Source organism: Giraffa tippelskirchi, chromosome X (genome assembly GCF_054371585.1).
Source record: "Giraffa tippelskirchi isolate mGirTip1 chromosome X, T2T-mGirTip1v1.2.pri, whole genome shotgun sequence".
In the NCBI taxonomy this organism is placed as follows: Eukaryota; Metazoa; Chordata; class Mammalia; order Artiodactyla; family Giraffidae; genus Giraffa; species Giraffa tippelskirchi.
In genome coordinates, this window is record NC_137289.1 from 88217012 (window position 1) to 88239723 (window position 22712).

The 22712-nt window shown below is 51.8% G+C and overlaps 1 protein-coding gene across 22 annotated transcripts; it reads right to left on the reverse strand.

Moving 5' to 3' along the window:
* Positions 1–546: 546 nt before the first annotated feature.
* MED12 (mediator complex subunit 12) lies at positions 547–22700 on the reverse strand. 22 transcript variants are annotated; one of them, XM_081566285.1, is made up of 46 exons: positions 22557–22700; positions 21918–22022; positions 21519–21705; positions 21226–21382; positions 19698–19879; positions 19398–19508; positions 19021–19275; positions 18504–18650; positions 18118–18217; positions 17851–17987; positions 17502–17633; positions 17037–17163; positions 16343–16572; positions 15743–15823; positions 15438–15608; positions 15086–15230; positions 14870–14920; positions 14426–14544; positions 14091–14234; positions 13502–13665; positions 13167–13298; positions 12516–12743; positions 12195–12339; positions 11908–12028; positions 11444–11545; positions 11230–11343; positions 10806–10981; positions 10459–10638; positions 9630–9701; positions 9051–9184; positions 8727–8888; positions 8378–8489; positions 8120–8209; positions 7575–7684; positions 7211–7346; positions 6813–6974; positions 5462–5836; positions 5108–5258; positions 4756–4952; positions 4514–4588; positions 4367–4421; positions 4204–4291; positions 2255–2465; positions 1300–1434; positions 1047–1128; positions 547–822 (listed from the first exon to the last, which is right to left on the reverse strand). In XM_081566285.1, exons 2-46 carry the CDS (start codon positions 21959–21961, stop codon positions 779–781), a joined length of 6273 nt encoding a protein of 2090 aa, XP_081422411.1. In that variant the 5' UTR covers positions 21962–22022; positions 22557–22700; the 3' UTR covers positions 547–778. The 22 variants fall into 22 exon arrangements, with proteins under 22 accessions (XP_081422411.1, XP_081422405.1, XP_081422404.1 ...); XM_081566279.1 differs by having other exon boundaries at positions 1300–1431; positions 21519–21710; XM_081566278.1 differs by having other exon boundaries at positions 21519–21710.
* Positions 22701–22712: the final 12 nt, after the last annotated feature.

Sequence of the window (22712 nt, forward strand, 5' to 3'; positions counted from 1 at the left end):
TCTGTCCTTCCACCACCTATATGATGGCGACACTTACCACTGGAAGACAATGTTTTGTTCCAGAAATGTGACTCAGGGAACTTCTCTATCTAGGATATCAGTTGGTGCGTGATGGGGACCATACAAGGTGGCCCAAAGGATAGGCAGTGTCTGTCACCCCCACCCCCGACCCTGAAGCTTATTCAAAACCCAGCGTGTGGGGTGGGTGGAAGGAGAATCAGGTTCCAGTGATTTTTCCTCTGGTCCAGTGGCTCCTCCCCAATCCCAGCAGTGTTTCCTCCATGGAGACAAGCTATACAGAAGCCACACCGTCTAGATGAAAAGATGAGCTGCCCTTATTGAGAGACTAAGGCTCCAAGTCTTAACATGTTGCCAGGTTAGAGAAAGGAAGAGAGGGTAGCAACCCAATTAGAATTCAGAAATGTAGGGGGTGAAAGGTGAACAGGAGAAATGATCTGAACAGAATGAAGGTGCTGACTTGCTGGTCCAGCCCCCACACCCTTCCAAGAGCCCGCCCTTCCCGGACACGCAGATTCACACACTTCCTTTGCAAAGAAGCTCTGTGTATTGGGTGCAACAGCTCTGGGGTCTCTATATAAATAATATACAAAACCCAACAGCTCAATGCCTCACATTAACAAAAATACTAAAAACTCATTAAAAATGGAGCCTAAGGGAAGAGCCCCAACCACTACTGGTGCTAGCCTGGGAAGAGGACTGGGAATTAAGAGGAAACAGTGGGGCCACATCCAGTGCACAAGCAGTTCCTCCAGGTGGCTCAGTAGCGTCCAAACATGTTGGTACTGGGCTGTGGCTGGGTGTCTGTGAAAAACCAGAGACTATCAGGGATGGGCAGCCAAGCAGGGGCGAGGGTCTGCATGAGGAGAGCCACTCAAGCGCCGAGGGAAAGGGGTAGAAAGCAATGCTTCCCCCCACAAGCTGGGCCTGAAGCAATCACCTCAACTATTTTGACCTCTACCCTCCACCCCTCCCCCACCCCCCAGTTTTTCTGTGGGCGCACTCTTTGGGCAGGAAGGCAGGCTTACTAGAGAGCTGTTGTTGGAGCTGCCGGACCAAAGCTGCTGTCTGTTGTTGTTGCTGTGTCTGCTGAAGCCCCTGGCGCTGGAACTGAGGTGAAAACAGGACATGGAAGATGGAACTCGAATGTTCCCCATCCTTCTCCATCCTCACGTCCCCACCCCTCTGAAAAGGGCCTGGCCTTGCCTCCTGCCTCTCCCTAGCTGCGCAGGCTGCTGCCCCAGTGGGGGCGGGGGGTGGGGGCTGGAGTCCAGCAGCTACCTGGGGCTGGGACTGGGGCTGGGGCTGAGGAGGAGCCGCCTGCTGCTGCTGCTGCTGGTGTGCTTGTTGCTGCTGCTGTTGCTGCTGCTGTTGCTGCTGCTGCTGCTGTTGCTGCTGTTGCTGCTGCTGCTGCTGCTGCCATGAAGACAGAAGAGATCCATGTAAGGAGAGCAAGGGGCTGAACCTCAGTGGTGGAGGGACAGGGAGGGCAGAGAAAGCACAGGGAACTTTGGGTCTGCTGCCTTCCCTGCTCAGGGAGCTGCAGAGAAAATCTAATCTGGAGTGCCCAGAAGATGACCCCCAACTCTCTCCAACCGGGACCCCTGGAAAAGGGGGGAGGGAGGGAACTAGCTTCTTAAGGCCTCACTACATGCCAGCTTCCTTGTGGGTACTTAAGGTACTTGCACTGCCTCATTCTATCTTTTCGTCTTTTTTTTTAATCTATTTATTTTTAATTGAAGGATAATTGCTTTATAATATGTTTGATTTCTGCCATACATCAACATGAATTAGCCATAGGTGTACATATGTCCCCTCCCTCTTGAACTTCCCTTCCACCCCCTTCCCACCCCTCTAGGTTGTCACAGAGCACCAGGTTTGAGCTCCATGAGTCATACAACAAATTTCCACTGGCTCTAATTTTACATGTGGTAATGTATGTTTTTCAGTGCTACTCTCTCAATTCATCCCACCCTCTCAATCCCTCTGTTTGTGTCCACAAGTCTGTTCTCCATGTCTGCATCTCTATTGCTGCCCTGAAAAAAGGTTCATCAGTACCATCTTTCTAGATTCCACATATATGCGTTAATACATGACATTTGTTTTTCTCTTTCTGACTTACTTCATTCTATATAACAGGAGAACCACCCAGCAGAGCCTGTGCCTATCCTTGCCCTCTTCCCCCTCCTCCTCCTCCTAGGTCTCCCAGGTCCCAGGTGAAACCCCAGGGCCTTACCCGCAGGATCTGCTGCTGCTGCTGCTGCCGGATATGGTACTGTTGCTGCTGCTGCTGCTGCTGCTGTTGTTGCTGCTGTTGCTGCTGCTGCTGCTGCTGCTGCTGCTCAGGCAGGATTGAAGCCGACCGGATGCCGGCCTGGACACCCTGGGGGCCCAGTGAGGTCATGGTGCCTATCATGGGTGTTTGCTGCAGTGCCTGGTGGGAAAACCTACAAAGACAAGGAGATGCAGAGATCAAGGCGTGGGCTGTGGGGGGAGAGGGGCAGATGAGCCCCAGGTCTCTGACCCCAAAGAAACGCCAACAGGCCATTTCATTCACTCCTCCTGTCACCAAACAGACGAGCCTTTTTGGCTTCTGACAGATTACTAAGTTGGGGAATGAGGAGCAAAGACAATCCCCTACTTTAGTGTCTCTTAACCTTCATGGTTAGGGATTTTTCAATTCTGTTGTAGCTGTTTTTCTCTTATGAAAATGAAACACAGCCTGAGCATAGGCTAGCTATTCTATAAACACTCACTGAGGTTGTTCAGCTTATTACTATTGCCAGGGTCTTGAAGACTGCTGAGTTCTATTGCTCCTTACACCTTCCTGACCCCAATCTGTACTTCACCTCAACAGGCTACTGGCTGGGTCTCTGTCTCAAGTCTTCTGTCACCTTTCCTTTGCATCCTCTCCATGTGGTGGTGGTTTAGTCGCTAAGTCATGTCCGGCTCTTGTGACCCCATGAACAGTAGCCTGCCAGGCTCTTCTGTCCATGGGATTCTCTAGGCAGGAATACTGGAGTGGGTTGCCATTTCCTTCTCCAGGGGATCTTCCCAACCCAGGAATTGAACCCAGGTCTCCTGCATTGGCAGGCAGATTCTTTACCAACTGAGCTATAAGGGAAGCACATCCTTTCCATGAGACCCACGTTAATTTCTCAACATGCCCAAATCATCACATCATTTTCCTGATCAAGAGTGCTTTCTGGGATTGTGTCTCAACCCCGTGCCAAGCATTCCAAGCTCTCTCTCAACCTGTCCACTCCCAGCCTGTCCCCACTCCTTCCCTGGCATGAATCTTAAACTCCAGCCAAGCTTTTCTCCTGCCTGTCCTCCCAGCCACCCTACATGTCTCTGTTAATGCTACATCCTCTACCTGGGATCCCCCTCCTTCTTCTCCTCCCCACAAATTCAAATCACAGCTATCCTTCAAAGGCCAACTCAAGTCTAACCTCCTTCATGAAACCTTCTCTGATGACTCAGGCCCACAATGATATCATCCCCTACTTTTCCTGAATTCCCATTTTATTTCACAGCACCCAACTGCACAGCTGACTGTATCTTTCATTACCACGTTCCCTAAGTACTCTTCTGAATAAGTCTCTTCTTCCCAGCTAGAGTAAAAATCCTGTGTGGTGAAGGACTTTGGATTTTTTTTCAAATAGCTTTCCTCACCCCACCTGGTCCCAGCATAGTGCTGGCCACACAGTGGGCACTTAATCAGTACCTCTAAGTAAGGGACTTTTCTTCTGGTCCACCCCCCAGTGTTCTCAACCCTAAGCTGCAGAACCTCAAGACATGATTACAATGTCTTAAGTAAGGCCTAACTGACATTCAGTAAGGTGGGAGGATGTGTTCGCTGGTCCACTCCAGCACTAAACTGCTCTAATGGTAGCTAGATGACTCCTTCCCACACACTGCATCTATGAACTCCAGGTCTTTCCTTCTCATAAGCATATAAGTGATTTATCCTCTTTGGTTCTCAAAGAAACGTTGGGAAGCAGGCATGAGAGTACTGGCCACCAGTGCCCCTTCCAGCTCTGGCATTTTGTGTTGACAGGCCAAGTGGCCAGGTACGTGCTCTTGATGCCTCCAAAAGTTCTGACTAGTCTCACCACATCCAGGCCAAGGTTTTCCCAAATCGAAAGCCTCAGTGTCTCTGCCATCCCTGGCTCACTTGGGTACCTTTGAGTGGAGGTCAGCCCATGTCCGTAGGTTGGGGCCTGCTGGTGCACATAGCCACTGGGCCGCTGCTGCAGGTGGCGAGTAGGATCTACAAGAGTAGGATTGGTAGAAGGGTGGGTGCTCTGGTAAGGCTGGCTGGAGTAGCTGGGGGGCACCATGGTACCTGCAGGGCCTGTGTGTTGCTGCAATCCCACATGAGAAACATAAGGAGTATAGCCCTGGAGGGGAGGAGGAGAGAAGGTGTCAGAGCCAGAGGTGTGCAGACCAGCCTGCCTCGAGCTCCCCAAGTCTCCCCATCTTGCGCCCTTACCTGGGAGGTCTGCAAACCGTACGAAGAACTGGGAGTCATCTGATGGACAGATGGCTGTCCCAACATCCCCTGACTCTGTTAGAGGGAAGAAGGAAACAACCTCAAACTCTGGAAATGCTTTCTGCCACCTCGTTTCTTGCATCTCCCACTCTGCATGTCCTTGTGAAGATCCCAAATTCCTGTGACCCTCAAAAGCCCCTCTCCCTGACGGCCCTCCCTACGGCCCCTCTCACTATCTTTGCCTGGAGCTGTTGGCGAAGGCGCTGTCCTTGGGGCACTGCAGGCTGCTGCTGTCGGTACACAGACGTCTTGTAGGAGGCAGGTTCCAGTCCCATGACACCAGTCATGGTCGTGGGCAGCACTCCAGGGTAAGGTGGGCGGGGAGGCAGCTTCTGCATCGGTAACCGCACGGGGCGGTATGTTTCCACGCGGGGGCCACCTAGAAAGGGGAGTCGGCTGACCTCTTTAGGCTCTTTGTCCCTCCATCCCCTGCTCAGTGCCCCGCACATCCATAGCTCCTGGGAGGAGTGGCACTGCCCTTCAGATGGGAGGAATGTTCAGGTCAGTCCCTCGCACCCAGTGGCTGGTACTCACCTGCTGGCAGTGGCTGGTTCTGGGTGTAGAGGCCTATGGAGCTCTGCCTGTAGCTAAGGTGGGAGATGGACCCAGGGTTGGCATGGTGCAGGAGGTCTGGAGGCACTGTCACTCCGTAGGGGCCACTTCGGCCTGGGCCCATTCCATAGTCCTGTGTGAACGGCAGGGGAGGAAGGTGAGAGGGCTGGGGTTAAGTAGGAAAGGAGGGCAGAACAGGAGGTGGAGCTATGTGGCTCATTGTTTTAATTCTAAAAGTACCCCTTCCTCAAATGCCTCCAGCCCTCCCACAACCAGGATCAGGAAGAGAGGGGGGCTGGGAATGACGTGCACGGGGATGGCAGCAGTGGTGCTCACTTCCGTCTTGGCAGCAGGCTGGCTGCGCTTCTTGCCCTTAGTGGACTTCTTCTTGCGTTCCTCAGTGCTGGGTGGAGCAGCTCCAGGTTTGTCAGTTTTGGGGGGCTCTGGAGCCTTTTTTTCAGGCTCTAGCAGGGTGGGGGCAGGGGGTTCCTCATCTTCTGGAGGCAGTGGCAGTGGCTCCAGGTAGTAGGCGCGGGGCCAGGGCCTCAGGTGTGTGTGGTACAGCAGCAGTCGCTGCTGCTCCTCTCCACGGGCCACGCGCCGGTCCACCCGGACTGTTCCAAACCAGCCCCAAGACAGTGGCGCTGATGGCTTCAAGCCCTCAAAAAGATCCCAGGGAGAGATCTTTTGTTTGGTGGAAACCTGAAGACCCTGCTCCAGAAAATGAGAAATAGTGAGCTGCTGAAACTTGGAAAATACAACACAGACCTTGAAGGCTTGCAGGAGAGGGAAAAGTATCTGTTGGCAACAAAAGAAAAAAAAAGTTCATGGGTAGATTCAGGGAAGATGGCGAGACGAAGACAGATAGACACGGATATACACACAGGGGAGGGAGAATGAAGAGGGGATGGTAGGGAGCAGAGGGAGACAGAGACAGACACTGACAGTCAGAGGAAGACAGATACAGAAACAGGAAGGCAGAGAAAGAAAAGGCAGTGAGAGACTGAAGGCAGCCAGAGAGAGAGAGACAGAGACAGGGAGAGAGAGAGAAAAACAGGAAGAGAGAGACAGGCCAAAAGAGAGAGAGAGATACACAGAAAGATAGACAAGAGACAAATAAGCAGGAAAACAATGAAGAGGACACCTATAGGAATGGGTTGGGCTTCAGATTTGGAACCCCACATCCTTATTCTCCTCTCCCTCTACTACATACAATGATTATGATTACTCAATAAATACTGCAACTCACAGAAAGAGGGGACAGAGAAAACCATGCTGAGATAGGTGGATGGGAGGAAAGAGATGCAGGGATTAAAGAGATGTGGGCCATCAGCCAGGCAGATAGGTGGGGTGCAGGCTGGGGTGGAGTAGGATGGGCTGTGGGTGGGGCAGAGGAAAGAGGTTGGGGTGCTGAAAAATGGGTGGCAGGTACAAAGGTGGTGGGGATGATGGGTAGTGGGGAGGAGTGAAAGGAGAGACCAAGGAAAGAGAATGAGACTTCCAAGACAGGGAGAAGATACGTGAGGAAAATTAAGCGATTATCTCAACACCCCAAGGATGGTTCTTGCTTCCTTATGGAGCCCAATGAACTTTTGCAGCTACAAGGTTAAAGCAGGGGAGGCTCTGGCCCAAAGGGGAACAAAGGTAGGAAGCAGGAAGCAGGGGGTGGGAAGATAATGGAACGTGCCTCCTTCTTGAAGATGGAGTCGAAGCCAGCAATCTTGTTGCCCTTGGTGTCAATAAGGGAGCCCTGCGGCTCACACGTGATCACATCTCGAGTCGGCTTGGGCAGTGGCAGCAGCTGGTAAACTTTTTCCAGACTATCTGACTGGCGTTCCGCCAACTCTTTCTGCAGGCACCAGAAGACAGGACAAGAGTTTCAGGACACAGGAAACAAGGAATGGGACCTCTCAGGGGCCAGCACAGAAGCTGGCCCGAAGAAAACTCTCAGTAAATCCTCACTAAACAAGTAACAAAGCAGACACAGACATGTGAGGGAAGGGTAGGAGGCAGGATGATGTCACTGAGGCTGGACTCCCTCAAGGAAGAGGGAGGAGGCCTCTAGGCCTCGCTCCCTCTGCTCACCCGCAGCTTCTTCACCAGGTTCATATAAGCACGTTTGTTTTCCTCCATGCTGCCCTGGGAGATGCTGGACATGTCCGCAGCTAGGGTCCCATTGATGAGCACGCTTAGCATGTCCAGGACAGTGGTGAAGAGCTCACTATAGCAGGAAGCCAGGGAGAAAACCAGAGGAGAAAGAGTTTCAGACAGAGAGTGGCCGGCTTGTACATGAGCAGGGAGCGGGCACCCAAACCGTGTGAGAAACCCCAGACTCCAGACCTCGGAGCCCAAAGTGTTAGCCACATCGACTGCCATGGTCATGCACCTGGTTTGGGGGAGGGGCTCCTCTTGGGGAAGAAAGTAGAGGGAGGGGAGGGGGATGCTTTACTTATTGGACTGCATGTCGACAGTGCCGCTGATGATGATCTCCAGGAGGAGCACAGCCCACTCCGTGGTCTGCTGGGTGCTGCGCTGCACCGTGTCAAACATGCCCCCCACCTGCCAGGGCCACAACAAGTCAGTCAGATGGCTCAGGGGCGGAGGCCAGCCTTTAAGGAAGCTCAGATTAGAACCTGGGCTACATGATCTCAGGCCAACAACTTAATTCTCAATCTCTCTGGGCCTTGGTTTCTTTACTTATATAATGATGGAGTTGGACCAAAGGATGACAGGAACTCATTGAACACTCCACAATAGGTGTCTAGGGCTTCTCGGGCCCAGCCAGAATCTACGATACTGAGGCAGGGTCCCTGCAAGGATACAGTCTCCTTGACCACTTCCAGGTCCCACGTCCTTTAGGAGAGCTGGGTTAATACATGAAGATCCAGGAGAGCCTGGGCCCTCATCTGCACCCTTGCCTCCCCGGGCTGGGGTTTCTTTGTCTGCAGTCCTAGCCCCACCCCTTTCCTCCTTCTTCCTGGCTCCCCCTCTCACCAAGTTGAGCCGCAGTTTGAGTGCCTCATGCATTAGCTGCTTTGGTTTGCAATCGTCTAAATACTGGTCATCTCTCCAATTATTCACAATCTAAGGCAGAAACAAGTACAACACACAGCTCAGGGATTTCATCATGTCCAAGCCAAAGCACCCAGGGTGTTCTTGTCAGAAAATACTGAAGATTAAGAGTACATAAGTGGCCTCTTGGCTGCATCCTCCTCTGCCCTCCTGCCTAGCTCCAGGCCCAAAGACCCATACCTGGTGAACCTGGCTGTAGAGGGAGGTAAGGAGTCCCTCACGCTGCTCATCCTGCCCCTTCAGACATGTCAGCACCAGGGATAAGAAGGGCTGCTGGCTCAACAGGGACATGCTAGAGACAGGAGGAGAAGAAAAAGAAAAGGACCAGGTCAGGCGATTTCCAACCTCATTCCTCCAAGCCCCCGACTCTACTCTTTTAAGATCTAGCCTCTTGTTCAACCATCTCTCTTCTCCTCCGATTGTACCTTTCTCTGATTTTGATCCTCACCTCTTTGCCCCAGCTTCTCTTCCTCCCTGGGCCTCCTCTCCTTTCCACTCCGCAATCCCAGCCCCACAACAGCTGCTTTACCTCTTCTGCTTTTGTCGATCACGTTCTTTGCGGAAAGAGGAGTCCAGGTGCTGGCCCTTCTCCAATTCTTCCCCAGCAGCCTTTAACACATGCCCCTGGACTGAGGTGGGCAGTTTGGCAATGAGAGGAGCCACCAGCCATACACCCGAGCGTTCTAGGGAGCTGGAGAGATGGCACGCGCAGGGTTACAGAAGAGCCAGGCAAGGCTGGAACAATCCCTCCTCTCTTTTCTAGATGGACATTCCTGACATCTCCGGGCAGCTGAAATCATTTACGCTACTGGAAGAAAAAACTCAGAAATGTCCTAACACATTTCTACTCAACCTGAGCACAGGCTTGGTCTTGCTGCTGCTGGGCATGTTGCTTGCAGTGTTTCCAGAAGATGACCCTGTCTCTGCAGACTGTTGGAAAACCTCGATTGTGGCCTTGGCGATATTCTCTAAGAGGGAGTTCATCTCCTAAGGAGGATGAAAGGCACAGGGGAGGTAAATAGGTTAGCTGGTGGCAAAGGCAAAGACATAGTAGGAGAGATGGAAGATGAGGACAGAGGAAGGCATCCGTGGAGGCTGATGGGAGGGTAGGGACACAACTCTGTTGGGTGTCATGCTCTCCATCACCTTGTAGTACTTCTCCAGTGCCCCACCGTCTTCTCCTTTACATACCCCCTTACAGCTGTGGCCACAGAAACAGCCTCTACTACCACAGCTGCCAACCTTCCCCACAGCTCAGAGCCCCAACACTCTCAACCCATGTCCCTTATCATCGGCTCCACACATCTGCCATCTTCCCATCCTCTCTTATCTCCAGAACCCAAAGGTAGAACCTAGGCTCTTCTATGGCAGCCCCCTTCCCTGACACATATTGTTGGAAGTGAGCATGGGAGAGAGTCTGGGAACCACTCACATTGTTAGGGGTCTGCTTGATCATGAGCTGCAGTTCCAACGAAGACTGGCGCATGGTCCACTGGTCCAAGTTCTGTGACAGAGACCCCATCAGCAAGCTAGTCATCACTGTGTCATCCCAGCCACTTAGTACCCTGATGCCAGCCCCTGATCTCTCACAACCTTGAATCACATATGCCTGGAAGTTTGAAAGGGCCCTCAACTTCCCCTCTTTAGGAAAGATCACACCTAAACAACCCAAAATGGCTGAAAAAAATCTATCCTATTTCAAAAGTGGTTTTGGAAAAATTTCACATCTTCCCCAGTTTCCTGCTCCAGAGCCTCACATTCCTCAGCATCAGGAAGTTCTGTTTAATGCTTAACTTAAATCTTTGATGTTGAAGTTGAAGCTCGCCGCTCCTGTTTTCAAAGTCTTTTACAGACCCGAGGGCTAGTCTTAGTTAATCTCTCTGGGGCATTATCTTCTCTCAGCTGAAGAGGCCTCATTCCTTTAGGTTTTCCTCAACAGCTTTATTTTTCCACCCCTCAGTCACATGAATGTCTGTAGCAGTGTGGCGAGGCAGGAAGGGTGCAGGCAGACCTGGGCTGCTATCTTGACTCTAAACTTACCAGCTGCGTGAGTTACTGAACCTTGGGCAAGTTACTTAACCTCTTCAAGCCTCAGTTTCATTGATGCCCATGCTGGAGCTGTTTCTCTCACCACCTTTTGTCCATATCCTCGTTCATCTTCCTACTTAATTCCCCCTCTCTTTTCCTCTCAAGGTTCCCATCATTTCACCCCAGGTTCAGGCCCCACCGCTTCCTCCAAGATCCCCGTCACCTTGGCCTACCTGGAGAATACGCTTAATGCGTTGCCGCTGCGGGTTTTCCCCATCCTCATTGTCCAGCAGCCGATGTGGGTAGCAGATAAGCTGCATGAGGCGCTGGGCCTGGGCACTGCTCAACACTGGGTCTTGCAGGTCATTGCTGTCCTCACAGAGCGATTTAAGGCAACGTTCTCCTACCCATTCCTGAGGAAGCCGAGAATCAGGGGACTGGGGCAACCAATGAGGGGGTTAGGAATAAGGGGTTGGTGAGGGACAAGATGTATGGCGGGGAGGTGGTGTGATCATGACAGGAAACAGGACTATATTATATAGCAGCATTTAAGAGGTCTGCAGGAGAAGGTGAGACTGACCTGCTGGCAGATGCTGCGTAGCACGTACTTGGCATAGACATCCAGACTGGCTGTCTCCACAGAGATGTTGCGGCCACCCTGCCTCCGACCGCCACTGCCACCCCCTCCCTCCTCCTCTGGAAGTTCTTCTGTTCCTCCTGTCACAGTGAAGCCCGAACCCTTCAGTTCCGCATCCCCTGCGGTTCACGGGCGGGAGATATGGAGGGCAAAGTGAGATCCCAACGCTGTGTGGAGACCTGCCCCAGAGCCACAGAAGCAGCACTCCCCAAATCCTGCTCTATGGGACAGAAACATACTTCCCTCCTTCCTCTTCTCCAGAAAGGTCAGAGAGACCACTTTTAGGAGAGAGAAAGACTGTCCTTTGTAGTTTAGCTGGCGCTCCACCCTATACACACTTTTGGCACCACTCTTCCTACCCCCATACCAAGTACAAACACAGCCTTGAGAACAGCAAACACAGCTCCATCCACGATGCGGTTCTGGGAGGCAGCCAGCAGGTGGCGGTCACAGGAGGAGCGGATTCCTACAGTAGGCTTGTCTGGTGGAGAGAGCTGAAGTCAGGGGAAGCCAAAGTAGAAATAGTGGGGGTAAAGTAGCCACACTTTCCTTGGCAGGCTGGCTTGGATGGAGTCACTTACTTCCATCCGATTGGCAAGGATTGAGTTGAGGTGTCTTGAAAAGGTGGAGGAGGATGCGACAGGTAAGCCGGGCCCCTGGCTCAGAGTCCTGTTCACTGCAAGCTACAGAGAAGACACAGAGGAGGGGAAAGGATGAAGGTGGGCTGTATGTGGGTTTGTGGGTGGTGAGGCACTAAAAGGGTGGCTGAGGTCAGGCAAAAGGAGACAACACATTGGAGGAGAGGTGGGGGAGCCAACTGTTCTACAGTGTAGAGGGGAGAACCTGGAAAGGTCAGGAACAGGAAAGACTGGGGATGCAGGTTCAGGGTCAGAAAGAGTCCCCTCCCAGCCTGAGGCACACAACAGAATTGGCCTCTGGTGCCACCAGGAAGGAGCCCCCACACTGAACAAGGAGAGTATGGCCATTGAGTGTGTATTGACATTGGGGGTCTAGACTTCCTAGGGGTCACGAACTGGTAGTTTACCAGCATTAAGGAGTGAAGGGATGGCAGCACAGCGAATCAGATCCTCTAGGAGCAAACACTGCCGAGCGATGAGGATGGCAACAAAAGTGGCCAGGGAGTCATGAAAAGACAGGTCACTGACCTGGAGGAAAAAAGCAGACACACACCAGGACTCAGTGTGGAAAGAGTTCCCCTACTCTGAGTGCTGGGCCTCCATTCTGCAAAAAGCTGACCCTCCGCTCTCACAGTCACTGGGAGCAGACTCCTGCCCTGGGGACTGCCCAGTGAGCCCCCACCCCCAGTCTCACATCTACATTGCAGAGGAGGTCGTTGAAACCACAAGTGCCATTGTTAGAGGAGCAGCACAAGGCCTTAAGCACTCCCAGCCACTCTGCACTCAGTGACTTGCAATAGCCGGTCAGCTCTGCACACAGGATGGCGATGTCATTCACCCTGGGGAAAAGTACAAATGCCCTCAGCAAAAACCTTGTTCCGGCAAAACCTCAGACTCATTAACTTTTCATCTCCATCCCGGCTATAACCAAGGTTGTGGCACCTCCCGGGCAAGTCAACCCTCCCAACATCAGGCGGGAGCGTGGTGCCCATGCCTCACTCAGTACGCCCCATACCTATCCGAATCATGGTGCCCCACACAGACGTGCATAAGGGCATTGCAGACAAAGCTGTAGCGGTTAGCAGGGTTCTCACTAAGACTCTTGCCTAGCCCCGTGTAGGTGAAGGTGTGAGCGGCGGGGTTCTCTAGAGTGTCGATCATGAACTCGGGTGCCCAGCGCATGTTGGACTCTGACGGCTCCACGTTGCAGTAGATGGTGTTCTTCACCTTGGAGCAGAAGTCACTGCAGGGGTAGGGGAGAGGAGAGAGCAGTATTGAGGAAGTGCTAGTGAGCCAGAGGGATGGTCAGGGAAGAGGAGAAAAGAACAAAAAGGAGAAAATAAGGGACCAAGGGCCTTAAGGCAAGAAGAGGGGAAATGGGAGAAAGCCCACCAACTTGGCGGGAAAGGAACCCAGTGAGGGTAAGGCACAGGGGCCCCAGGAAGCAGGGAGGAGGAGTCTGGGCACTGCAAGCGTGGGCTGGAAGCAAGGCTGATGAGGAAGGAGGCCCACTCTCGGGGACCAAGAACACTAGAGGATACTGTCCCCAAATGACCCTGCAGACACAGCAGGGTGGTAGGCTGTGCTCTGCTCCTGAGTTGGGCGGGAGCGAGAAGGAGATGGGATGAGGTCCCACTCTCTACCCCATACCTTCCACCTCTCTTACCTGAAGAGTTCCCCAAATTTGCTCTTTAAATGGCTACAGGAGGTGTACAGATCATAGAGATATGCAAGGATACAGCGTTCTGCAGAGGAACCATCAGACCGGTTCATCCCATGCTTGACTACGCCACACAGCCTGTCGTGAAGGGACAAGGTCGCGCCTGGAGCAATGGCGGGTCTGGGCACCAAGATTATTGTCCCTCCTCAATATTCTCTCCCCTTCCTACCAGGAAGGCACGCACTTCTGCATTGCGAGAACCCTATGTGTTCTCTGCAGGTCATTTCCAATGGCCTTCACCAGGGCCCCGTGGGTTTTGGTTATTCTGAAGCCCCACTTACCCCTCAAAGACCTGTGCCATCTGGTCCTGGTTGAGGATGAGGCAGGCGTGATAGTGGCGCAGGACAGCCACGATGCACAGGCACAGGCTAGTGGTGTAGCTGCCCACCAGATCTGAGGATTTGAGAAGCAATTCGGCCTCGACTACACTCAGTTCATTCAGCAGCTAGCAGAGTGAGTGGAGGTTGAGAAACAAGAAAAGGCCTCAAATGTTATACATCATTCTCCTTCCTGTGAGAAAACTGGAGCCCCTTCCTGCTAGAGACGCCTCAGCCTAGAAGGGCCCCAGTGGCATATGCCACTGCCCTTTATTCTATTAACGACAAGCCACATCAGTGATCTACCCAGTGTCCAGGATACAATCCTATGAGGTCCACAGTGGAAGGACAGTCTGTGCCCAGTGCTCTAATCCATCTCTCGGGCCTCCCCAGGGAGCACTTGAGTCTCTATTCCTGCTGGCAGGCCACGCCCCCCACACTAGCCTTTTGGTCCCTCCAAATAACCTGGGACACTGGCTTGAGCCTCTGCTCTTGTCCTTATGACCCTATACTGCACAAACTCCCTCCTCCCTCATCTCCCCAATTCCCCCACCTGAATGGCAAAGTCGATGAGGCCACTGATGCTGAGTGAATATTCCATGAGGTCGAAGATAAACTGCACATGCTGCACCAGAGGCAAGTGGTATGACATGCCAAGGGCAAAGCTCGTGATCTGCTCCAGAACATTCCGGGAAACCTGACAAGGACAGTGGGAGTGAGATGGGAGTGGAGAGAGGTGGGAAGAACCAGGGCAGCAGGAAAGGATGATGGGGAAAGGGGGTGAGAACAAGAGGCTTAGCCTGCCTGGGGGAAAAAAAAGATAAGGTGAGAAGGAAAACAGGACAAGGAGGCCAGAATGTGGGAAGGGGGCTGGACTTAGGCCCACACCTGAGCTGTGACCTGGTGTTGGTCATAATGTGAAAGGTGCTGGAACTTAGCAAAGATATCCTCGGCAGTGGGAAAAGCTTCAGGTCGGTTTCGTCGCCGCTTCTGCCCATCCTCCCCACCTGAAGGGACAGTTGAAAGGGACCAGTCAGGACAGGGAAGATAACCAGGCAACTGGGGGTGGGGGTGGGGTCTGGAGAGAAGGCTGTGGTGGGGAGGGAAAGGGGAAGGAAGGGAGGGAGGGAGGAAGGGAAGGGAGGAACAGGGAAGATGGGAAGGGAGGGTCAAGGAAGGGGTAGGGGAGGGATGAAGGGAAGGGAACAGTGAAGCAAAGGTTTGGAGGACCACAGACTATGTGGACCTTAGAGGAATACGTACAGGGAAGTGCTAGGTTGAGGGAGGGAAGGGAGAGGGAGGGCGGGCAGTATGGGGCTTACTGTGAGGTACCTAAGAATGCCAGTTCTCCAGGATTCAGAGGCACAATAGGAGCAAGCTGGTCTGCAGAGGGGGGAATGAGGGGGGAAGTTTCAAAAGGACTAGAGCTCTCAGGAGACTCCAAGAGACAGGACATCGGGACATGACTGGGAGTTCCCTATGCTGGGGAAGGGAAGACTGACTAAGGCACTCTTTGGGGGAGAACCATTTCAGGTGCCTCAAACCCACCAGTTTCTGCTGTCCCCTTGCGGTTCAGAACCTTCAGGATATCCTTGGTAATTTTCTTGATGGCATGGCGGGCATCATCTCGCTGCTTTCCCACCCCAAACAGTACGACCAACCGCTGGTTGCACTCATGGCTGCATGACTCCTCCTGCATCCCAGCGGCACCATCAGACTCCAGCAGGGATCACTCTCCCTCCTCTCAAAAGCATGCTCCATGCCCCTCAGCACCCCAGCACTCCAACCCTTCCCAGCATATCACACCCTCAAGAGCAGCTCCAACCCCTCGGCAGAAACCTGTCCTTGGACAGAAACCTGGGCTCAGAACAGAAGGTCGGAAGGTGCTGGCGAACGGTACCTGGGGGATGGGAAAGTGTGTGGCATACTGCACATGCCGTGGCTGGTCATAAAGAACCCCAAGGGTTCCTTCTAGCTTCTCCTTGGGTGGGGGCTTCACCTCCTTCTCAACATCTGGTTTCTCAGGGGATGGACTGCCCTTCCCCTCACAGGGCATAGTGGGGGAGAACAACTAAGAGAAAGGTGAAAGGCAGAACGTTTAGAGGAAGACAAAGGGATTGAGGGGGGCGCATAAAGAAACTCCCCAAAGTGGGGTAACGGAAGGACCTAAGGAGCTGGATGCTTCCACACCAGTATGTAACTTACTGAGAAATCAGGCTTCTCCATGTCCTCAAAGAGCACACTGGAGCTAGGGTCAATGTCCATAGACTCTGAGAGCCCTGGATCCTGAGTGCAGAGAACAGAAGCGAAGCTGCTTTAGCCCTGAGGAGCTGCTCCCCACCATCTCGAAAGGTTGATTGGAGTCGAAGAGAGGAGCCCATACTGGGAAAAGCACTGGTTCCAGATCCAAGCCTTGACTGGTCCCTTAACCTCTGCAGGCCTTGGTTTCTCTCAGCTTTAAAATGAGGATAAGGATACCTCACGGGGGGGAATTCCCTGGTGGTCCAATGGCAAAGACTCGGGACATTTACTGCCGTGGTCCCTGGTTGGGCAACTAAGAGCCCACAAGCTGTGTGACACAGCTCCCCCCACAAAAAAGAAAAACAATACCTCACAGGTCTGTTGTGAGAATCAAATGAAAAAAAAAAAAAACAAAAAACAAAACTTGAGAGTACTTCCTAAACTGCAAAGCACTAAGCAAATCCTACCCTCCTTACTTGGCAAAGGATTCTCAGAGGACTCCAGGAGCCAGGAAGATGGGGCTGTCAAGAAGAAACAATCTAGGCCAAAGAAAAGCTCACTCACCTCCAGCTTGCTGCTGCTGCTGCCCTCAGCCTCCTTGCGCTCTGGGTCATCAGCCGGGTCATCAAAGGGAGAGGGAGGCCGGGGACCAGGGGCTCCGAAGGCAAGGTCGCCTCGGGAGATGAGGGTGCAAGTGTACATGTTGTGGGAGAAAACATCATGTCGAATCAGTTCACAGAACAGCAGTACCAAGTTAAAGAATTCCACTCGCTCACTCTCACTTCGGGGGTCCGCTGGAAAGAGGGAAGGAGAAAAGATGAGTTAGAGGAGCACAAAAGAGACAGGCAGAAAGAAAGAGATACACCAAAGGCAGGTGTTCCTAGGTATCTGAAGCAGACAAGAATAGGAATGACTCAAAAAAAAAAAGCCCAACAAAACCAAAACTATTGAGGAATGAAGTGTGGTTGGTTAACCTACCCCACCTTCTGCCCCACACACCATCTCCTAAAGGAATACAGCATCTCTGCTATTTATATGTGAAAATGCATCAATCAACGGCATGCTCTCATTCTTATTCTTGTTTTTATTTTTCTACCCTGTTGAACTGTAAGATGATCAAAGACTAGAATTATGTCCAAAAGTCATTATGCTTAGAGCTCAAGACCGAAATATATCCCAGAAGGCTCTTCACTATGCTTTCTGATGACAGGGATGGCTGAGTCTAGGCAGAGGGAACCAGCGAGTGGCAGGTCCATACTCAGCATGGGAGCCTGTGTATCCAGAAACTGTAAGAGGACATCTTGGAAAATGGGAGCACTGGGAGCAGAAAGGGAGCCAGAGGCAATGGAACCCTTCTCATCTGCAGCTTCCGATTCTCCACATCGCTGTAAGATGAAAGAACAGACTGTAAGATTGGGTTTCAACTATTTCTTCACTTGCCCATGTGCAATCCTTGAACTACTGACTGTTTTGCTTCCATCCCCAAGGTTTTTACTTCCACTCCCCTCCCAACTCCCATTTTCTTTACCATCTCCCAGTTGCACCTTGGTCGCTTCTCTTAACTCTGACATGGTTCCAGTCCTTTCTACTTTTGCCTTATGTCCTCAACTTTCCCTGTACACTTTCTACCACTTCTTCACTCTCACAATTTCAACTTTGGTCCCACTACCAGCTCAATCTGGCTTTGATCCCACCTGCCACTGTTCTATGGGCTGCCCCTAACCTCAGCCTCAATCTCTGCCTGTCTCTTCTCCAGCAGCTTGGCTACCACCATCGCACGATGCCGACCAGAACGCTTGCAGCTGACAGCCCATTCACACAGTAATGATACCACAGCATCATCATCTGAGGAGATCTGGAGACCAAAGGAAGACAGAGTAAGTAAGGTAGAGTTGAGGACAAAGAACCAAGTTCCAATTTCCCAGCAACTAGACTCCATCTTAAAATATCCTAGGCTCAGTAAGACGGGTTGTCTCTTCAGACATCCTCTGGCTTCAATGCCTCACCACACTTTCCCTCATATATACTGTTGCTTTTGCTCTGTTTTTCACTTCTCTTCCCCTTCTTATTACCTCATGCCCATCCTTGCTAGGCCCCAATCCAAAGATTCGATTACAGAGGGAATCGAGAGAGTTGCTGAAGTCAGACCGTTCAAAACTATGGCTGTCCAACACTTCCAAAGTATGGAGTACTCGGCCAATGGTGAAGCCTAAGGAGGAAAAGTGGTAAAGGGGACTTAACTAGAGGCCTGGTCTATGCCAACTCTCAGATCTGTATGTCCTTACCATCCTGATCCTTTCCTCAAACATTCTTCTTACTGTCTGTCTCCTGGCACCCACCTGCAGTAGCTTCCTGGCACTTATCAAAAGACCAGCGAACCTCAACGGCCTGTCCTCGCTCCTTGATCTGTTGCTCGATCTCCCGCAACTTTGCACGGACCTGCAAAAAGTAGGGCTTTAAGGATGTGCTGCTAAGTCACTTCAGTCGTGTCCAACTCTGTGCGACCCCATAGACGGCAGCCCACCAGGCTCCCCCGTCCCTGGGATTCTCCAGGCAAGAACACTGGAGTGGGTTGCCATTTCCTTAAGGATGTAGTAAGGCATAAAAAATGGGCCAGGGCTCCAGGCTAAAAGAACAATAGCAGGCGCTAGGTCACTATTTCTGAACGAGTAACTTCTCTCACATTCCAGTCCCCTGGGGGTACCAGGCTATTGGTCAGACTTACCTGCTGAGTGAAGGCACTGTTGCCCTCTGGCATGGGCAGGTTGGAGGGGGCAATAGGCAGGTGGTCAAGTGGTGAGCCAGTCTTGATTCGGCTATCAGTCAGTGAATAGTGCCAAACCAGGGCACTAGGACAACACAGGAGGATGGTCTGCCAGACAGAAACAGCTAGGTCAAACTCGGTTTCCATGGCTACCTGTCTAGAAGCCCACTATAAGACCTCACCCTTTGGCTTCTGATCCAAAGTCATTCTGAGTCCCTGGGGTGGCACCACTCCATCTCTGAGTCCCTCTCCTCATCTACCCTCCTGAAGGCTTTAGGTCTGCTATTTAGGCCTGGATGGGTATTAACTGAAAAGGAACTAATACCCCATGAATGAGAAGCCAACAATTTCCAAGTAAATCCTCAGTGCCTACTTTTGCCCCCAAGTTAGAATCACTCCCATTTTCCAGGACAAGCACCTGACTCCTCTCAAGATGCCTCTTAACATTAATACTTTCACGGGACCATCCAGTACCTACCTGAAGGATACAGCTGAGGCCAAAAACTAGGGGCCGGTGCTGAGGGCACATAAGCAGGTCACTAAAGGGTGTAGAGGGTGTGCTACTAGTTGGGGGCTGAGGAGCAGGGGTGGTGGGCAGTGTGCTTGTCGACTGAGCGGACATCACATGAGATGAGTGACTGCTCACACCATCCAGCTGCAGGGCCAGTCTTCGTGTACAGAAGTAGGCAAGGCGGCGGGAGAGGTATGCAGACTGAACAAATTCCCCAGAGTACTGTGAAGACATGATGATCAAACCCCCCCAGTTCTCTCCAAGAGATACAGCTCTTGTGCCTTATATCTCCTCAAATTCTCCTGAGACCCCCCCCCCGCCCCCGCCCAAATCCTAGGCCTTACTCGAAGCAGCAGGGGCAGCAGCAGTTTAAGCAATTCATCCTCTCCAGGACGGATTTTCTCAAAACACTCAAGTACCCAGGTCAGGAACTCATGTCTGTCCAGCATTCCATCCTATGGATACCAGGGGTGGGAACAGGATGAGTTTTGAACAGGGACTATTAGAGATGAGGCAGAGAAAGTAAATGAAATGATGAGGAAAACCACGAGTGGGGCAAGGTGGCAGGTGGACTCTGCTCCATGTTGGCCGAGTATGAGGTCAGGCTCATTTCTATGCCACACACGACACACCCTCCTTTCTACCTGAAACATGAACATGGCCAGCTTCTCGTTGTAGTCCCACTGCCTGATTGCCATCTCAACATCATGGGGCAAGGGCCCTATAGTGGAGCCACAGCCCCCACTTCCAGCAGGCCCTGGCCGGTAGTATTCAGCCATCTTTTGAAGCTGCTCCCATAAGCACTTGGTGATGATCTGAGTCCATTCTAGAAAAAAGATGGGAAGAAGGCTATTTTACAGTGTCCCTCTGCTTAGAACACCTTCTGTCCCCCACCCCCACTCCCAGTCACCATGTTTCTAAATCCTATTCATCCCCGTATAGGTTCTAGTCAAATGCCACCTTCAACAACAAGGTCCTACTGTACAGCACAGGGAACTACATTCAATATTCTATAATAAGCTATAATGGAAAAGAATGCAAAAAAGAATATAGATAAACACACACACATATGTATAACTGAATCACTTTGGTGTACACTAGAAACTAACACAACAGTATAAATCAACTATACTTCAACAAAATAAATTAAAACAAAACAAACAAACAAAAAACCAAATGTCACCTTCCTAAAGCCTTTCCAGGTATCCCCCAAAGAAAATAACCTTTCTGTTCACTGAATTCTCAAAGAACCTTCTGCCTCCACTTTTTTCATATTACATAATATTATTTATTTATTTTTGGCTGCTCTGGGTCTTCATTGCTGCATGCGAGCTTTTCTCTAGTTGTGGTAAGTGGGGCTAGTCTCTAGTTGTAGAGTACAGGCTTCTCACTGCAGTGGCTTCTCTTGTAGAGCACAGGCTCTAGGGCGTGCAGGCTTCAGTAGTTGAGGCACATGGGCTCCAGAGCACAAGCTCAATAGTTATGGCTCACAGACTCAGTTGCTCCAAGGCATGTGGGATCTTTCCAGATCAGGGATCGAACCCATGTCTCCTGCACTGGCTGCTGCTGCTAAGTCACTTCAGTCGTGTCCAACTCTGTGCGACCCCATAGACAGCAGCCCACCAGGCTCCGCCATCCCTGGGATTCTCCAGGCAAGAATACTGGAGTGGGTTGCCATTTCCTTCTCCAGTTCATGAAAGGGAAAAGTGAAAGTGAAGTCGCTCAGTCGTGTCCGACTCTTAGCGAGCGACCCCATGGGCTGCAGCCTACCAGGCTCCTCCATCCATGGGATTCTCCAGGCAAGAGTACTGGAGCGGGGTGCCATTGCCCTCTCCGCAGGTGGATTCTTTACCACTGAGCCACCAAGGAAGCCCCTGCCTCCACTTTTGACACTATATTTCTATATTTAATTATGGGATTTGTACAGAGGCCTTAGCATTCCTACTAGACCATAAGCATCCTAAGGGCAGTGATTAGGTAGTGATTATCTTTATAGCCCAGTCCAGTACACATACAGCAGATACTCAAGACACTTGATGCTTACTAACTGAGTGAATGCAAGATACAAGCAGAAGCAAGGAATATAGATGAGGAAGCAGAGTAATTCCAAGGTTTCTCTAGCACTCTTTGAAGTGATCAGTGGTAGGATCCCTGGTATTAGGAGTTACTCACCTGTGAATGGGTCAACATGTCTCTTCTTAACCTTGGTCTCTGAGATTGCTGCATAGTAGGCACAGGTCATCTTAATGAGCCAGGCGGCCCGCATCACAGGCACTGTGTATTTGGCTAAGTACCCAAACACTTCTTCCTTCTTACTGAAAATGGGGACCTGAATGGACATTGCAAACAGTGAGACCTCTCTCACCCCAGTGAGCTGACACCTGTGTATGTCAATCTGAGAATCAGAGGGTACTTGGTACTCACGTTCCCCTCTTTGGCCTGAAGAACAGGAAACAGTACCTCACCTTTTTGGCTAGTTGTGTGAGTGGCTTGGTGCCAGCCAGATCGGTAAACCAAGTGTTAATGGCACTCTGGGATCGTGCAGTCACCAGCCAGAAGTTGTCCTTCTGGTTCACTTGGGGCTTCCTTCGACCAGCCTCAGGGAGGGTGTTACAACGTAACTTCTCTGCAATGATGCTGCTGAAGTTGGAACTGATCTGAGGGAAGAAAACTACACCTCAGGGTGGGAAGAAGGGGCAGAAAGGTGGCTGTGCCTTTGATGGGCAAATGCCAATGTGGTAGCATTAGGTTACAAAGGAAAACACTGCCATTTAGGTCATCCCTTTATGTCTTCCCAACCCAGGGCCTTTGCTCCCTCTCAGATTCTTCCAGCCTTTTCCTTCAGCCTGACAGGGTTGTCTCACCTTGGCAGGATTAAAGTTGACATTCTTGGCGGTGCCATGTTCATCCCCAGAGACAGCGGGCTGGTTATTGAAACCTTGTTTTACATTTAAGGCCGTTAATTCATCCTGGGGCAGGAAAACAATATTTTAGCTTTTTTCTTCCTTGGGGGAGGTGGTGGTGGTGGTGGAAGAGGGCAGAAGAGAAGGGAACAAGGGTGGAAAAAAATAGGAAGAGGATTGGGGAGTAGATAACATATTGTTATTTAAAAATAATCGCTTATATTCATTTGGACCCCACCCTCACCCCCACAGTACTAAGATTCCCAATCCCCAGAGCTCGCTGAACAGCACTCTTCCCCTGCGAGTTTACAAGCAGCCTTAGTTCACCCAGCCGCCTCAGACAACTTTCTGAGGTGTGTGTGTGTGTGCAGAGGGGGCGCCTCCAGCGTGGCCCCAACATCACTCCCGGTTCTAGCCCAGGAACCACCCCCTACCTCCCCCAGGTCCTACTCTCCCACACCAGCCCACTTTACTCTTCCCCCTTTCGGGACTTTCGCTCCCAGAGAGCCGCCCCGCCCCCGCTTCCCCGAGCCATCAGTGCTTCCTCCTATGCCGATTGCTGGCCCCTGGCCCCCTGGGAGCCCGAATTTCTGAACTCACCTCCTTCTGTTTGGGATCTTGAGGGTACACATCAGGAGGCCCCAGCCGCGGCCGCTTCAGGGGCCGGTGTTCGTAGCTCAAGATCCCGAAGGCCGCCATCTTGCCCAGCCCGTAGCGCCAGAGGCGCCAGCCGGGCCCGGCCGCGGGGGGGAGGGG

Bases quoted from the DNA above. Each gene is read 5' to 3' on its own strand.
- MED12 (XM_081566262.1), bottom strand. From the start codon at position 22,655: ATGGCGGCCTTCGGGATCTTGAGCTACGAACACCGGCCCCTGAAGCGG. The intron at 14,921-15,085 runs GTGGGTTTGAGG...CCCCCTCTGCAG, and splicing joins CAAGGGGACAGCAGAAACTG to ACCAGCTTGCTCCTATTGTG. The intron at 8,490-8,726 runs GTAAAGCAGCTG...TCCTGTCTCTAG, and splicing joins GATCGACAAAAGCAGAAGAG to CATGTCCCTGTTGAGCCAGC.